Source organism: Chelon labrosus (genome assembly GCF_963514085.1).
Source record: "Chelon labrosus genome assembly, chromosome: 8".
Lineage (NCBI taxonomy): Eukaryota > Metazoa > Chordata > Actinopteri > Mugiliformes > Mugilidae > Chelon > Chelon labrosus.
This window is the reverse complement of record NC_140358.1, coordinates 1,503,212-1,521,908: the sequence shown is the minus strand read 5'-3', so window position 1 is coordinate 1,521,908 and position 18,697 is coordinate 1,503,212. Positions and strand designations below refer to the sequence as shown.

Below are 18,697 nucleotides of genomic sequence, written 5' to 3'. Positions count from 1 at the left end.
AGTTCATTGCTGCCATCTACTGTGGGAAATACAGCCAGACACTTTCAGATATAGGCACCTGGTGGACCCTGTACCGTGCACTTAAAGCTTTTAATCATGCTGTGAGACACTTGTACAGTTGTTGAAAGACAAACCAAAGATAGAAATTGTATGCTTGATGCACAGACTGAATTAGGTCTCTGTATATTTAAAAAATAAACTCAGCTCTGGATGAATTACCCACAGCACTCTGCAAACAAAAGATTTTACATTATTTCTGTGAAATCATGCAGGCATTTACCAGGCCCCATATGAAAGCAGATGTCCCAAAGGCAAGACCCACTCGGAACCAGTTGGGGTTCACGAGGTCAGGCTTGGAGCTTGTAAATGCAGACCTGGATCCAACTGAAACAAAAATAAAACAACCAAGAACTTTATGAGAGGGGTATGAAGGCAACTGTTGTCAGTGTATTTATAAAGTACATTTAATAATAACGAATGTTGAGCAAAGTGTGTAAAAATACATAAAACATAGAACACACAATCAAACACAGAAAACAAAGACAATGATCAAATCACAATAAGAAGAGAGCAACTGTCAAACTGAATTAATGCCAAAGACTAACAATACATTTTAGGAAGGCGTTTAAAAACAGTCAGTGTCTCGGCCTGCCGAATATGCAGACTGATGGTTATCCAAATACTGAAAGCACCCCGAACTGAATAAAATCCTCTCAATGACATTAAGAATGTGAGTTTGAGGTCTAATTATTATATGTGGTCTCCGGTAAGCAGGTTCTGAAATAAATTTGCCTTACCAGGATTTCTTTTGGGTAGAAAAGTAAATATAACATTTACTGTTAAACCAACACAACAATGAGCAAACAACAGACAAACAAGTCTGTTCGAAATCATACAGTTCAGCAACACTGCCATTAAATCCACAACTTTAGAGGGAGAAATTCACCCGTGACTGAAGTGCTACAAGAATGCTAAGCTAAGGTCATACTTCAAAATAAACACGATGTTCTCGTTAGAAATACCAAGGTAGGATGCAAGTCTTTTCAAAGCATCCCAACGAATTCGTTGCCATTAAATCATTATCTTACCTCTGCTGATGAAAACAGCTCTGGATAATAACTGAGTGGAGATCATTTTAGCTAAAGAACAGCTCCCTTCGTCCGATGTGCGATGCAGCCACCGAGCGGTCGATTAAGTTCCCTGGCAGGTCTGATTAAAAGATAACCGAGAAGTCGAACGACCATATCATTTGTGATGTATAACTACTAAATGTATTAAGAAGCTAATTATTTTTTTTTGGATGAATAGAGTCCTTCTTCCTTAACTAAATCAAAAGTGCAACATATCCATATAATTTGGTAAGTAGTTTATGAAGCCACACAATTCTAAACAGAAAAAGAACACCGATGGAAATTGTTTACTAGTCTCAATTCACCACAAGAAAGGTCTTTTTTATTTTGTAAAATGTTCAGTATAGTTTTTTCGATACAACGTGTCACCAAAATTAAATAGTCAATTTAGTGTTCATCCACGGGGACATCTTACCCTGAGTGCCGGTGTCTAACACGCAGACTCAGAGTGCCGCTTGACCCGGAGGAGAAGCACATCGGCCATTTTGCTCGGAAGGGGGCCTCGGCTTCAACACGTGAGAGAGAGGAGCCTGAAGAGACTGAAACAGTCCAGGATCTCTGCCTCTAAGAGGATATTATTCATGTGTGAGCCGACAGAGGCATAGGAAGCCAACATAATGCCCACAATCACTCTACCGCCGAAGGAGAATGCTCTCTTCAAGAGAATTTTGGTAGGCTAACTGCTTGAGATAACGTTAGCTTGCTAGCTAAAGCTAGTTTGCGAGCAGCCGTCAGTTGTAGCCGTCAGAGCAAGTAGCTAGGGAGTTGTTAGTGAATTAAGCAAAGATTCAGAACTCCAGACGTGTTGCAGTTGTCGCATAGCTGTTTTTGACTAGCAGCAGTGGCAGTGTAATTATGAAAACAGCACATTTGTTTCACGGCTTGTCATGCGGTGTTGTGGATATTCGTTGGCCTTGCATCACGTCCAAAGTATATCAATGACAAAGCTGCTTGACACATGACAGCCATAGAGAAGTTTGACTGTAGAGTTGGAGGGGCCTTGTTGGTTAAAAGTTGCAGTTTTGAAACTTGTCTGGTTGCACTGTCAGTGAAGTTGGTCTACGTTTGTCTTGTGTAAGCGTGTTAAACTGTTGTAGCAGTAGTAGTTAAGTTGACATGTAGCTAGAAACAGGGACATGTCAAGTGCATGGCAAGACAAATGATCTTTTATTCAAGTCATTCACGACATTCATTTCTGGCTACAGTCGGTCTCATAAGTATGTAATCCCGCTGAAATGCCCGGTGATAATTAAAAATGCACTGCTGTACTGTGCAGTGCAATGCTAATCATTTCTTGTACTAACAATTAACTTCCATGTGTCGGGAGTGTTTATTATTTCCGTGTGTCAGTCGGGGACAGGAGTGCAGATACTGTTGTGGGAGTTTGGGGGGGGGGGGGGGGGGGGGGGGGGGGGTCTGCTTTGAGCCAGGCACATCCATCGAGCCACTTGTCTGATCACATCTCATCTACAGCCCTCCACCAAGTGTGGCTGCTGCCATTTATCTCAGTGCTACCATCTCCTGCTGACTGCTTTGTCAGGGCGGCCGTGTATGATACTTTCCTAGCTCACTGCAGTCTCTAGAAAACAGTGTTCGCATTCAGCAGACTTCCAGTAATGTCCTTTTTGTGCACTTGTAGATTCTTGATGTTAACGTCTGCAACATTCTTTGTTGCAGAGATGTTACGAGCACAAGCAGTACAGAAATGGCCTGAAGTTCTGCAAACAGATTCTGGGAAACCCAAAGTTTGCAGAGCATGGAGGTAAGAGGACATCATGTTGGCTTTGCCAACTTGCTACTTCAAACTAAACCAAGCCAGTTTCTTCTGTGTTTTAGGGATGAAATGACAAGGTTTTTCACAAGATGGCTTCACTTTATTTGTCGTTTTTTTCTCGTTTTTCTTCTTCGCAGCCAAGGGTCAGAAGTGTGGTGTGGTTTATAAGGAGTTCAGCCTCTCTTCAGGAGTGTAAAGACCTAATGCAGAGATTATGATTCACTCACATGCTTCTATACTTTCATCTGTGAAATGGGTTAGGCTTGGAATTAAAAATTGAAAAATTTAATAAATAAAAAGAATTACACAAAAAATATTATTAGTGGTTCTGCTATAGTAACACAAAAAGCATATACCACCACTTTCTGCATCGTCAAAAAAATAACTTTATTAACTATCTCTTTTTAATAATTTCTTGTAAATACAAAGTTTTGTTAAATTTTAAGGGATGGATGCAGAAGCTATGTTCAATGTACTGTACATGTACATTTCCAACAAGTTAATTAACTTCAAGTTAACTACAATAAGTTAGTCAGTGTGCTACAGAGCTGTCAATCTTGGAGACCCAACTCTTCAAATAAGTTATGAGCAAGCATCTGGATTGCCGAGGTTAGCATGGTATTGATCATCAGTATTGTAAATGTAGTAAATGTAATATAGTAAATGGATAATGTAAACTCTTTAACTTTGATGCTGAAAGTTTGTTCCCTTGCTCCACATAACTCTTGAGAAATATGACGCAGTGTTGCTGTGGCAACTGGTGCTGAAAGAGAGGATCAGGAAGAGATAGCTTACGGAGTTGCCGATACACTTTCCCCAGATCTCACTCCATCTGGTAATTGGAAGTCAACCCTGGTAACTAATGAAGAAATAGTTGTGAGAGAGGAGAAAGACTGGCCTGTTTCTAGTTTTTCTTCAGAACTAGTCTGTGGTTCAAACATGTATAGCTACAACAACTGTGTTTCTGTGCACTATTTCATCAACTACCCTTGGAACTGTGGCAGCTGAAAGAGGAACCTGTGTTGAATTGTTAGCTGCAGATTCTCACAACTTTTCACAGCACAAATCTTTTTCTGCAGGGAAAGGCCTTAGCAATATGACTAGTCACTCAGTACAATACGCACTGAACAGCAGTATTGAGATGGATGGGGGACTCTTATCTAGGGCTATAGTGTATAGAACTAAATTTGCATGGAATATTCCCAATCATGGTGGCTCCTTCTGCTCCCGTGTGCTTAAAAAACCCAAAACTGAATTTCAAGAGTATGAGAAATGCAGATCTCCCTGGTTTCTAACCTCAAATCATCGAGATGGCTGCATCACTTTTGTCCCCTTGCACCCATGCAGCATGCACATTAGCTCAGCAGGAGAGGATTGATGTTTCAACACCTACAGAATCAGAATCAGAATACTTTATTAATCCTTCAAGGAAATTGTTTAAGGGCAGGGCTGTGAGTTTTTTTTCTTTTTTCATTTTTGGGTATGGCCGCTTAACACCTTGGAAATGAACTGAAACTCCCAACTGTGTGCCAGGTGTTGTCAGCCACAGTGGACCACAGTGATGCTGCTGTGACTGGAAATCTTGAAACTAAACTGATGGAACATGATGTTGCAGTGTGTCCTCATAAGTTTGACCATACAGTATAGATTATTAGATGAATTCTAATAATCAAATAAAGCACGAAAAAGCAACACACACTTGAGTTGATGTTGTCTTTTTTTCATTCTTATTATTAAGATTTTTTTCTATGTAAACAAACATAATTTAAGGTATTTTCTTAAAGTTTTGTTACCAAGATAAGAGTGTTTACAGTTGCCAGTGGTCAAATAAGTATTCTTTCTCAACAACTCCAGTTTAATTTCCCAGTTTAATTTCCCTGCATGTCTCACACCTCCTTCTCTCTTTGTTGTCCAGAGACTCTGGCCATGAAGGGTTTGACTCTAAACTGTCTGGGCAAGAAGGAGGAGGCCTATGAGCTGGTGAGACGAGGCCTACGTAACGATCTCAAGAGCCATGTCTGTATCCTTTCATCTGTGCTTCAGTGCTCCTAGCCAGATGTTGAGTTAAACATCACAGCAACCTGTAATACCTTAGAGAACTTTCTTTTTAACTTTGTACTTGCTAGGTTTTTCATTGTTGTACATTTGCAATCACGCATTAAACAACCAGCTAGGATGTGTGTTTTCTTCCTGAACTTGCTGCCATCATAGGCTGGCATGTGTACGGCCTGCTGCAGCGCTCCGATAAAAAGTATGACGAAGCGATCAAGTGTTACCGCAATGCTCTGAAATGGGACAAGGACAACCTTCAGATCCTCCGAGACCTCTCATTGCTGCAAATCCAGATGAGAGACCTGGAGGGATACAGGGTGAGGGGCACCAGAGAAACAACAAAAAAAAGATTGTCCTTTCTGCTGCACATGATAGACAAGATAAAACAGCTGTGGGTAGGATAACCAAACCGCTGCTTGGCTGATTGCACTTTTGTGATGGTTCTGTGTCTACAGGAGACTCGGTACCAGCTGCTGCAGCTCCGCCCGGCCCAGCGGGCCTCATGGATTGGATATGCTGTGGCTTATCATCTGTTAGAGGACTTTGAAATGGCTGCAAAGATTGTTGAGGAGTTCCGCAAAACGCAACAGGTAAGCTTAGAACAGTGTCTCCCTGGGACCTGCCCACATTTTTATGCTTAAACCTTTGCTACTCTATATTCATGCTGGTGGGATCAGATCATCTGATGTTTTCAAAGCGGCGTAACAAAAGAACTACATCACTTAGAGCACTGCTGTCAGTTTGACATTTCTAGACTATGTAAAACCGGAGATAAGATATATTTGCTGACGCTATGGCCGTGGCCAAAAGTTTTGAGAATGACACAACTATTAATTTTCACAAAGTCTTGCATACATTTGCATACTCCAGAATGTTATGAAGAGTGATCAGATGAATTGCAATTAATTGCAAAGGCCCTCTTTGTCATGAAAATGAACTTAATCCCCCCCCAGAAAAACATTTCCGCTGAATTTCAGCCCTGCCACAAAAGGACCAGCTGACATCATGTCAGTGATTCTCCCGTTGACACAGGTGAGAGTCCTGACGAGGACAAGGCTGGAGATCACTCGGCCATGCTGATTGAGTTAGAATGACAGACTGGAAGCTTTAAAAGGAGGGTGGTGCTTGAAATCATTGTTCTTCCTCTGTTAACCATAGTTCCCTTCAAGGAAACACGTGCGGTCATCATTGCTTTGCACAAAAAGGGCTTCCCAGGCAGGGATGTTGCTGCTAGTAAGATTGCATCTAAATCAACCATTTATCGGATCATCTACACAAATCTAGAGAGAGGTTCAGTTGTTGAAGGAGGCTTCAGGGCACCCAGGGCACCCAAGAAAGTCTAGCAAGTGTCAGGGCCATCTCCTCTAGTTGATTCAGCTGTGGGATCAGGGCACCACCATTGCAGAGCTTGCTCAGGAATGGCAGCAGGCAGGTGTGAGTGCATCTGCACACACAGTGAAGCAAAGACTTTTGGAGGATGGCCTGGTGTCGAGCAGGGCAGCAAAGAACAGTTTGGTGACGAACAATGCCTTTTCCAGCATGATGGAGATAAGTGGCTTGGGGAACAAAACATTGAAATTTTGGGTCCGTGGCCAGGAAACTCCTTAGATCTTAATCCCATTGAGAACTTGTGGTCAACCCTCAAGAGGCGGATGGAAAACAAAACAAAAACCCACAAATACTGACAAACTCCAAGCATTGATTGTGCAAGAATGGGCTGCCATCAGTCAGGATGTGGCCCTGAAGTTAATTGACAACATGTCGGGGAGAATTGCAGAGGTCTTGAAAAAGAAGGGTCAACACTGCAAATATTGACTCTTTACATAAACTTAATGTAATTGTCAATAAAAGCCTTTGGCACTTATGACATCCTTGTAATTATACTTCAATATACCATAGTAACATCTGACAAAAAGATCTAAATACACTGAAGGAGCAAACTTTGTGAAAACCAAGGCTTGTGTCATTCTCAAAACTTTTGGCCGTGGCTGTATTCTGCATGATGAATATACCAGAGAGGTCTGATGTTGATTGGAGGGAGGCGTCTTTGGCAGCTCCCACCGATCAACACGACTTTGGTGAGAAAATGGAGATTCTAAATACTTATATTTCACTGTTTCTTTTTAAAAGGCCAATAAAGTGAATTTTACTTTTTACCTTACAAGTTTGAAGGATGAAGGCTACAGAGACAGAGCAGCCGAAACTTGTAAGGTAAAAAGTAAAATTCACTTTATTGGCCTTTTAAAAAGAAACAGTGAAATATAAGTATTTAAGTAGGCAAAATGAACCTCTTCAATATATAAGGGATTCTAAATAGTTTGAAATATTTGTATGTTGTTGATTACGTCTCAATGTTACATTTGCACTATTTCGCACTCTGGATATACACAGCACTGGTGTAGCTCTCTGTATAATTTTGCACATAAGTTTGTTTTGAAGAGTTTGAAGAGTTACTGACGAGGTAAAAACACCTATAAATTTACATGGTTTTATGGGAATTATTTCAATTCAGTTTTATTTATGTGCCATCAATAACGATATAAATTGTCTTTGTATATAGCTTTGCTTTCTGTATATTCTATATTTCAATTTCAAAGGGTTAAATATGTTTTTTTTTTGTTTTTTTTTTTTTCATGCTTGGCAAGGCGTACCTCCAGACAGCTGTTTAAATTTATAAGTTACAAATTTTCTTTCAGGATTGTTCAGCCTCATGTGTCACTGAAGCTTTCTAGTTTCACAGTCTATAAAATCTGTGATTCCAAACATGAAAACACAGCTGAGCCTGCATGAACACTACTGTTAGCCAGTAATATTTGGACTCAGCTGATCCAATGCTGCAGAAGATATCTGTCTATATATCTATCTATGTGCTGCTCACATCTCTCTTCTAATGTAGGTTCCCATTCATAGCCTGATGATCAATAAAAGAAATTCAACAAAACAAACAAGAATATGACTCAAAATGTGAATTTGACCCACATAATTGTCATTGTGTTTGTGTGTGTTTGTCTAGACATCTCCAGACAAGGTGGACTACGAGTACAGTGAACTGCTGCTGTATCAGAACCAAGTTCTGAGGGAGGCCGGCCTGTACAAGGAGGCTCTTGATCACCTCAATAACTACGAGAAACAGATCTGTGACAAACTGGCTGTGGAGGAGACCAGAGGTGGGCTAATGACTGTCATTCAGTCAGCAACTCTGCTCTTTAAGTTGTGAAGTGTATTTTGGTAGAGCTGCTGAATGATGTTTAGTTGTTGGTATTAAGAGCAATAAATAGTCATTTCCATCCTACCTGCTGTGCCACCAACAGAACAGGTTTAGTGCATGTTATTGAGGATCAGGTGTGCTTTAGACTTCAGTGCACTGTGCTTAGTTAGTGTTCAAAGTATCTAAACTGTAGAAATGCAGTGTAAACGTGTGTTTGCAGGAGAGCTGCTGCTGAAGCTAGAGAGGCCCGAGGAGGCTTTGGAGGTTTACAAGAGACTCCAGGAGAGGAACCCAGAGAACTGGGCCTACTACCAGGGCTTGGAAAATGCCTTAAAGCCAGGTGAGTACTTAAATTAGGTCAATAGCTGTATGAGCCACGACATTTGATGGGTTGATAAAATTTTCAAGTGTCATTTAAGGTAAATGTCCTTCTACTCATAAAGCACTTTTCTACTTTTTGGTGCTCAAAGCTCTTTACAGGCACAATGACACATCTATTCATAATTGGCACAAGCACACATACATTCACAAACCAGTGCCAAGCACCAAGACACTTTGGTATGTGGTCAATATCTATTTATTGAACCGCTAACTTTCTGGTTCCTGGACACCATGCTCTGCCTACTGAGCCCCATTATTAGAGCTTAACTGCAATAGCAGTTCTCTTCAGCAGGAGTTCCAGATGATTTCTGTTTTGTCATATTTTTGTTTTTTCTGACCACATGATACAGTTTGGAATTGTAAGTGACTACTTGTTATTACACCATATATGCAACTGTGATCATTATTATCTCCATCCTTTGTCTGGTCACAGTGCACTTACAGCTGTCACAGCTAATATCTTGGAAACAGAACTGTGAAATTTTCCACATTATGAAGCTGTTTCTTTGTCTCTAGGCAATGCAGAGGAGCGTCAGAAGATTTATGAAGAGTCCTGTGTGAAGTTTCCTAAAGGCCTGGTTCCCCGAAGGCTGCCTCTTAATTTCCTCAGAGGTAAACACAGTACATCATATGGACAGTATCACAACAGTGCTGCTTGGACTCAGGATGAGTCCCCTTGATGGTCAAGTGAATCTTATTTGATTTTATTTTCTATACAGTGCCAGATCAGAACAAAAGTAATTACATGTCACGATTCCTATAGAACAGGTCTATACCTTGTTCTTTTATTAAACAAGCTACATAGCCTTGTTTCAGTTTTACATTGTCGCGTTACAATTCTCCTCTGCTCTCTGTATCTCGCATGGCCGAGTTCCGCCCTGATGTGCAAAACAGACAAAAATTGTAAAATGAAAAAGTGATCCGATTTAGTTCAATGTACAGTTCAAATAATTGTTCAGTTGTTATATTAACCGCTATCATTAAAATAAGCACATGAACGCCATGATTCCTTTAAATGTTTGTGTCGGTGTCCATCTGCATCATTAAGTTCAAGTCTTGTATATGATTGTCATTCAGTGCTATGTGGCAGTTCAAATCTCACTTTACTGTACCTTTACTGTGTGTTGTGCTGGCCAGGGGAGAAGTTTCGTGAATGTCTGAACAGCTACCTGAGGATGAACTTCACCAAAGGCTGCCCGCCTGTCTTCACTACCCTCAAATCCCTCTACACTGACAAAGAAAAGGTAATCAATTTGTCATTTAAGCACAGTTTCTGTGCTCTTACATTTATATTTCCCTCTGGAATAAAGTTGTGAACTTGTTCTTCTCATTCAGGTTACAATCATTCAAGAATTAGTAGTTGGCTTTGAAACCTGTTTAAAAAGCTGTCGAATGTTTAATGAAAATGGTAAGTGTTTCTTCATAATTAAGTAATAATTGTTTAATTTGATTGTTTTTTAAATTATCATTAATCATGACCCAAACCATCAATATCTGAGTTCAGTGTGACTTGTATTGAATGTGTATTGAATGTGTATGTAGATGATGGGAAGGAGGAGCCCCCCACCACCTTGCTGTGGGTACAGTATTTCCTGGCCCAGCACTTTGACTTCATAGGCCAGGCCAACTTGGCTCTGGAGTACATCAACGCTGCTATCGACAGCACACCTACACTCATCGAGCTCTTCCTCATCAAAGCCAAGATCTACAAGGTTTAATAGAAACACACACTGTACATACACACTGTACTTGCGTTTAGTGGGGTGTTATGTCTTTCCCTCTCCTCTAACCCTCTTCTTCCATGGCCCTGTAGCATGCAGGCAACATAAAGGAAGCAGCTCGATGGATGGACGAGGCCCAGGCGCTGGACACTGCAGACCGCTTCATCAACTCCAAGTGTGCCAAGTACATGCTGAAGGCCGGCCTCATAAAAGAAGCAGAGGAGATGTGCTCCAAGTTCACACGGGTAGGAGAAGGATTGCGTGTGGAATGATGGAAAGTTTCTCTCAGCAGAGTTTTGATTTGGTAAATTAACAGGAGTCAGTACTTCATGTACTAGATCATATATGATCAATTAGATCATATATGATCTAGTATTCATGTACTAGTCACTGATTACATGAGAGGGTTCCAGTTTCATAGCTACATTTGTGCCTGAACTGAGAAGTTTTATTATTACAGTTTTTGTTTGTTTTCAGTCTGTAAGAGGGCCAATGACTGTGGGCAAGTGCCTTCCAGTTTTCAACAATAACAATACTGAATATAAAGACTTTAATGTCTCCAGGGGGAGCAGTGTGGCATATAGGTCCTGTAATACATCCACTGACATTGCCAGCTATGATTCAATCTGTTGATTTAAAAAGTGCCTAAAGGACTTCTAGCCTTGTGAATTTGAGGCTAGTGTGAATGAATGGAAATGGATAACGAAAGATGTGTTCTAACGTGATTTCAGGAAGGAACATCGGCCGTGGAGAACCTGAATGAGATGCAGTGCATGTGGTTCCAGACCGAGTGTGCCTTGTCCTACAAGGCAATGAACAAGTTTGGAGAGGCTCTGAAGAAGTGCCACGAGATTGAGAGGGTGAGTTTACTCTCCACCTAAAACTGCCAAGTTTTATAATCTGGATAAAAACCAGATGAAATTTGTGAAATCTTCCGCCTACGTTCTTCTCTAATCCTCACAAACCAACTTAACTGATCAGGACGGAACTTATTGGAGCCATATTATGAGTTCAGACTCCTAATATGACTTTAAACGTCTTTGGACCACAAAATCACAGTCATTAAGTATAGCATATATGTTGGCAACAAATGAACATTTAGTTTCAAACACGTTTAGACATGGATACAATTTGTGTTTTTTTTTGCTGTTTATCAGAACATACTGAACTTACAATAATGTAAATACACCTTGGCTTAAAGCGCAGACTCAGCTTTACTTAGATGGTATTCACATCCAAATTGGTGAGAAGTTGTAGGATGTATACCCATTTCTATACACAAACATATAAGCGATAGAACAAGTTAACCTGATCAATCAAACATTCATATATAATACCTCGTAGAAAGACCTCTATTATGTACTGTGTAATAGTTAAATGCAGTCAAACTAGACCAGATATAATTTCTAACCCCCTACGTTCCCAGTTATTCTACTTTTATTTTATTTCAAATTGTTTGCTTTCCATGAATAAAAGAATGACACATTCAAACTCAGTACCATAGGTAATAGGACTGGATATACAGTATAGACAGTACATGTCAATGGAGCAACTAAGATACCACTCAAACTTAACTACTGTAACTGTTTTTAATAAAAATAAAAAAAAGAGAGAGAGTTTGGATATTTAAAGTGATATTAACTACAATAGCGAGTAACCTATACCCAATTATCCTCTAGCCCATTTTTTTCTCTGATGTCCAATGCTACCTGTTTGTCTATGAATGTGAACACACAGTCAGCGCTCTCTCTCTCTCCTCCTCATTCTCTCTATCAGCATTTTGTGGAGATCACTGATGACCAGTTTGACTTCCACACCTACTGCATGAGGAAGATGACATTGCGCTCCTATGTGGACCTTCTGAAGCTGGAGGATGTCTTGCGGCAGCACCCGTTCTACTACAAAGCGGCTCGAACCGCCATCCAAATCTATCTGGCGCTGCACGACAAACCTCTGACCGACGACAACAAGGAGAGCCAGGCAGATACCGGTCAGACACTCTCTCTTTGTGTGCATTATTCAGATGAAATGACTAAAAACTGTAGAGCCTACTCAAATGTTTTACAAATACCATTATGTCCAATAGCAGTCAGGCAACATCCGTGTGTACCCTCAGTCCCTTCTCTTCCTCTGTGCTCTTCAACAAGGGCAGGCCAACTGATGGTAATTTGTGTTAGTCTTCTCCATTGATCACTTCCTTGTTAACTCTGTAGTCCTTCTGAATGCAGAGCTTTTTTTTTAATCAGGAGCATCAGAGGCTTTTCTTGGACACGTCCTAGATTTTACCACAACACTCCTAGTTGCTATTACCTACTTTGTCTCAGTTACTACAACTAAACAAAGTTGTATTTACTAATAGGTCAGTGGTAAATATCCACCAAACATTCAGCTGGTCATTTGCTCTGGAGACAGGTGTTTTGAGGTTTCAATACATTTTTAATCTCTGGCACCCAGCAGCAGGGGCTGGGATAAAAAAAAAAAAAAAACATAAAAAAAACATAAAAAAAATTAATATTCTGTTTGGAAGGGTCCGAAATCAATTCATGAGATCCACCGATTTCGTGTTAATTCTTATTAAAACTGTGTTGCTGCCACTCTTGACCAGGTCAACCTTATAAAAGAGATCTTTTATCTCAAAGGGACAAGCCTGGTTAAATAAATAAATATTGTTGAAATCCTAGACTGTTTAAAGACATGAAGCCAAATGATGGCAGAAATGGGTGTTGCCATCTTGTGCTAATGTTGTCTATTTTGTTATATCTCAAACTACTGTTGTTAAATTTTGACGGGTCTTCAGATTTAGTTGGTACACAAAGTGGAATGCGTAACTACAACTCTGTTGTTTCTAAAGGTTTGCAGCTTGCAGCATGGTTTTAAAAGTGGTGCACAATTATTAGAAACTAAATTAAAATACATTTTGTTTTTGTTCTGTGTAGAGAATCTGACAGACAAGGAGCTGAAGAAACTGCGCAACAAACAGCGAAGGGCCCAGAAGAAGGCCCAGTTAGAAGAGGAGAAGAAGAATGCAGAGAAGGAGAAGCAGCAAAAAAATGCAAAGAAGAAGAAGGAAGATGATGATGAGGAGATTGGAGGGCCGAAAGAGGAGCTAATACCAGACAAACTGGCCAAGGTGAGCTCATTTGGCCGACCTGACGGCGTGACTGAAGGCTTTGCTCCATGCTGTGTGAGTACAGCTGGTCCATTTATTGCACATTAATAATGGGACACTGTAAACTTCCTTTAACAGCCAGAGAATCCTTTGGAGGAGGCAGTCAAGTTCCTGATCCCTCTTAAGAACTTGGTGCGCAACAAGATCGAGACTCACCTCCTGGCGTTCGAGATCTACTTCAGGAAAGGTCAGACAAATTGTGACTTGTTGGTCCACATTTTAAATTCTATTTTCAAAACTCAGCTGTAAGCAGTGGTGGAAAAAATCCTCTATTGCTATGCTATTATTTTTCAGTTCATATTCAACCTTGATTGTGACCAACTGCAGCCTACCAACTTAATAATTAAATTAAATACCTTTAGGTCTATTATACACCTTGTCCAACAGATTATATTTTTCAGTTAATCGCTTAGTTCCCTGGTTTTGCTCAATCTAAGAGTGAGCTGTTGTTGCCTGTTGTTTTCCTGACCTCAGCACAGTTATACGGAAATGTCTTTTTGTCTTTTTGATACTGGAGGGTTTGAATGACAACAGTTCTGCAGGTGAAGATTTACCCAAGGCTGCTGCTGCTGATGATGTTGTGCCCCTCGTGATCCATTAGCCCTGGTCGTAAAATTGTTAAGTGTATTTAAAGCTAACTGTTGACATTTTGCATAAAAATTGCAAATAAGTTACATTTCCATCAAATGATGATGAACAAATAATCTAGCTGTGAAGTTCCATCAGAAGGTGGTGGCGTAGTCTACATTTCACATGGTTGTAATAAACAGTGTGAAAGTAGTAGAGGACATGAACCAAAAACAAATCAAAAGTCCTTGAAGAGTCAACAAAATCAGTCACCTTGCCCATCTATGGAAAGGACAAGTTGTGTTTGTGTTGTGTGTTCCTTGTGTCAGCTGGCAATGGTTCTAATGCATGCAACAATGGTGTGCATGCATACAACTGTATGCCGTACCTATAGGGAAGAGTCTTCTCTACAAGTGGAAACTGTTGAGCAGCTGTTCGCTACATCTGAACTTTTTGGGATCTCCCATAAGGTGAAATTGAGTTTGTTTAGGTTAGGTTTGTTTAGGTTCTTCCAACTTTACAGTTTCTAATGCAGTACTTCCACATATGGTCGTTTGAAAGCACAAGTCAACAGTGAAAATGATAAATATTTTCAGCCAAAATGCGCTCTCAAAGGTGGTCAGAATATCATAGGGGAGGTAGGCCTGATGAAGACATACCTTCTACTCTGTGGTGTGCTGGGGAAGCAGCATTAAGAAGAAGGGCACTTTGTGGCAGGTTCTGTGGTAGGGGCAGAGCTGGAGTCCCTGACATCAGTGGCAGAGGCAAGGACCTTAAACAAACACTGGTCCATCTTGAACAATATCCACCACCCTCTACACGACACCACAGTCAGGCCTCATTCAGTGACAGGTTGCTGTCTCTGTCCTGCGCCATGGACATGTTGAGGAGGTTGTTTGTCCCTCAGACCATATGACTCTACAATGCTTCCTTGTGAGGAAATAACTGGACTTTGTATATATTGTAAATATTTTGCCCAGCATTATATATTTATATTATGATATAACTTAATCATCTTTATATCTGTTTTTATGTGATGAAGCTACTGGACACAGAATTTCCCATGGGATAAATAAAGTATCTCTCTAATCTGATCTAATCTAACCCTGCTGCTTTCAACACTGGGACAATTTCCCTGTCCTCATATGCAGTTTGGTGCAATAACCATAAGCATGGGATTATTTATTATTGATGATATGGCATATGTGAAAGATATACACTCAGAAATAGTCATCAGTTTTAGAAAAACAAATGTAAAAATTAAATTAATAAATTATTTGAAAGATGTTTCAAATTGCAAAAACTGCTCAGCGTATGTAACAGCGTTAGAAATACCTATGCATTTTACGTCTAAACTCACTTTGTCTTTGTTTCTCTCCCTTCCTCCAGAGAAGTACCTGCTGATGCTGCAGTCAGTAAAGAGGGCTGTAGCCATAGAGCCTTACAACCCATGGCTACACCAGTGTTTAGTGCGCTTCTTTAAAGGAGGTGAGCATCAGCCACAGTTAGCTAAATCCTCAAAGTTGCATGAAGTATTCTGATTGTGAGTCATGATGTTGGTAGAATAGCGTTAAAAAAAAAAATGAAAGTCTTTTGGATAGATGTTTTTAGAGGTTCATTGGTGTCTGCTCATCATGTACGCAGTGAGTGAGAGTGCGGATTTGGCGGAGGCAGTGAGGACGGTGTTGAGGCAAGAGATCTCCAGGCTGTTTGGAGAGAGCAACCCTCAGAGCTTCAACAAGAACTACCTGAGCCAACACTCCAGCTCCATCCCACACCGACTGGCTGGTACGCAAAACACAGACACACACTTGACACTCAAACAGGTTTCAAAAAACACAGTTGGATGTGTGTACAAACACTCATACCATATGTGCAGAAAAACGACTTTACCATTTTAGTCTCCACAGGTGGTCCTTGAGCTCCTCAGACCTGGGCAGATGATGTGTATATTATTTCAAACGGAGTCTCAAGCCATGATTTGACATGTAGTGGAGATTTCTTTCATTCCAAACAACAGTGTTTTTTAACCTTGCATGGTACAGTCTTAACATTAATGACTGCATTCTTTGCACATGTGTCTGATGTTAAAATGTTGAAAGTTAGACCTGGTGGGGCTGCACAAGAAAACACACAGGGAAAATGTGAATCAACATCTTTTCTGCCAATATGAAATAATATTAAAACATGTGGCGAACTGTTTCTAAGTCACACACAACAGCAGATCCTAATCTGCTTGACTCATTTGCTTTTTATTTCACCATTACAAATGATTCTTTTCAATTATCTTATGTTTCTAGATCAACACGCAGTTCTGTAAATAGATGAAATGATTCACCAAGAGAAGTGTTTGGTTTAATGCCATGGATCTCCAGGCTTTTGTGATCATGGGAAAATTGTCAATTAAACATGAGCTTGAAGAAGGATGTCATTTGAGATTGCAGTTCAGACATGATTAGTTGTGTAAGCCCTATATCCTGATAAGATGGCAATTGTGACTTCAGTCTAGAAGTGTCTCAGACATGAGTCCAACAAGTTCAGGTTTGTGTAACAGTTTGTTCTCTCTTGTGCTCCAAGCTGCTAAGATGATGGTCTACCTGGAGCCTTCCACTGATAAGATGGCCTGTGAGATAGCTACAGCCCTGGATGAGTCACTGTCTGGAAAAAGCATCCAGGTCTGTGATGATGTCCTTAACATCTGCACTAGCACACAACTGCTGGTTCTGCTTTAGAACATGCCCACAATAGTCCAGGTCAACTAACTGTGAATGTTTGTGTTTGTGCAGATCTGTACTGAGGTGCTGGAGGCTCTGCGTGATGGGCAGCTGGGTGAGGGTCAGCAGAAGGTGGCTGAGGCATACCGAGCAGCCTGCCATAAGATCTACCCCTACAGCCTGGCCTTCATGCCTCCCGGCTACCAAGACAACATCACCACAATCAGTGCCAACGGCGACCTGTCGGCAGGAGAGCATGACGACATGGCAAACGAAATGTGAGCTTGAACAGATGGGGAGGAGGAAGACGAGGAGGTGCGAGCACGCCGCCAGATGCCCTAGTCCAACAAAACACCCATTTCTTCAATCCCCGCCCCCTTCTCCAGTTCTTGGGCTATGGCTGCTGTGATTCGCCCCTACATTGCACTGATCTGGATGGACTGAGCGCCACAGGAGAGACGGGAAAAGGAGCTGGCACATGGAAGAAGATGTCCATTTAACTTTTTCAAACAATAAAAAAGGCCCTGTCCACAGTTGTTCTGTAACTGAAAAAAGTGGATGAATACAGTATGTGGAAGCAAGCAAGGATTCTGGGAAAAGTGGACATTGGCTGGCTATGATGGCTTCTGTGAACACAGTCTAGGTTTTCTATAACTCCTGTGTTTTCACGCCATGTCCTTCTTGTAGGTGCATCTGCTTCTCACGTTTTTAAAAGTAATTTATATATTACAAACTGACAAATGAATTAATAAAACAATGTTTGCAAAACCAAGCGATACCATTGTGATAGTGATGATGTTTTTGTTTGCTACAGGCTGTTTGCCAAAAATGTAGACAAAGGGGAATTTTGTAGTAGGAAGCTGTCTGCAGGGCTCTCCTCATGAGGGCACAGCCTGCACCCCACTACCTGGGAGGGGCAGATGGTGGTAACATGCAGGACAGGACAGCTGAGCCGGCTTCTCAACTTCACACTAAACCCTTCACTTGTCTGCACCTCTTCACTTCACCAGCTGAGAAAAGATGGTGATGTAGTAAGCGCTTATTTTTAGCTTTCATTAGTCAAGGAGCTTTGAAAATCTAGATGGAGGGAAACTAATTTTCTGAAGAGTGGTTCAAATTGCTTTGAGAGTCAACAGTGGTTAAATGTTTGGACACACCTACTTTTTCCATTTCCAACTCTAGACTCAATACCGTGAATGCAATAGAATGCAATATATAATTCATAAAGTGCAAGCACAGCAAAAGTGTTTTAAATTTTAGACTCCTTTGTTTTCACAACCAGCATCATGTCCATCCCCTGGAGAATTTCTACTCATCCTCCAGTATTCACAGTGGGAACCATACGTAGAAGCTTTCTGTTTAACCTTTACCGCCCCATTCCTTGTGTTTCTTGGTCCAAGCTGTTCTGTTTTTGTTACTGGTCTTCCTTAGTTTCATTGCAGCCATTCAGCCACCATGGTCTGATTCATACGCTCTCCTGAAAAGTTGATGTGTCTGCTGTTTGCTGCAGCAGATGAACAGGCTTTAAAAGATTAAAATGTGTCTTATTTGTATTTTGCAATAACCATGAATCTTTTTTTATCACTGGCATTTCACAGAGTATGTTACAAAAGGAGGTTGTGGGTTTGAACGCAGCTGTGTGGATTTAGATGTTCTCCTTGTGTAGTCTTCAGTGTGCCATTTGTAACATTTTCTGTAGCCAACAGAAAGGTTTAGACTTCTACAGATTTCTGAAAGTTGCCATAGCTTTTCAAGTTTGCCTGAGTCTGAATCCTCTTTTCACTATTAATCTTGCTGCCTGAAATGTATTCTAGTAAGAAAGCAGGAAACCTTCCAGTTTTACTTACAGAGGAAAGCTGTGCTTCAGTGGGTAGAGCAGGGTGTCCACCAACCACAGGGTTAGCAGTTTGATTCCCAGTATGTGGAGCACATGCTGAAGTGACCTTGAGCAAAACACTGAACACCAAGTTGCCCCCAGTGT

The 18,697-nt window shown here is 40.8% G+C and overlaps 1 protein-coding gene across 1 annotated transcript; it reads left to right on the top strand.

Moving 5' to 3' along the window:
* Positions 1-1,269: 1,269 nt before the first annotated feature.
* LOC311492070 (N-alpha-acetyltransferase 15, NatA auxiliary subunit-like) lies at positions 1,270-17,534 on the top strand. The gene is made up of 20 exons (XM_084550211.1): positions 1,270-1,801; positions 2,808-2,892; positions 4,820-4,924; positions 5,116-5,273; positions 5,412-5,546; positions 7,970-8,123; positions 8,385-8,504; positions 9,062-9,157; positions 9,683-9,789; positions 9,881-9,953; positions 10,088-10,257; positions 10,359-10,511; positions 10,998-11,126; positions 12,043-12,256; positions 13,203-13,396; positions 13,514-13,622; positions 15,392-15,490; positions 15,647-15,790; positions 16,580-16,677; positions 16,789-17,534. Exons 1-20 carry the CDS (start codon positions 1,748-1,750, stop codon positions 16,996-16,998), a joined length of 2,607 nt encoding a protein of 868 aa, XP_084406337.1. The 5' UTR covers positions 1,270-1,747; the 3' UTR covers positions 16,999-17,534.
* The last annotated feature ends 1,163 nt before the right edge of the window (positions 17,535-18,697 follow it).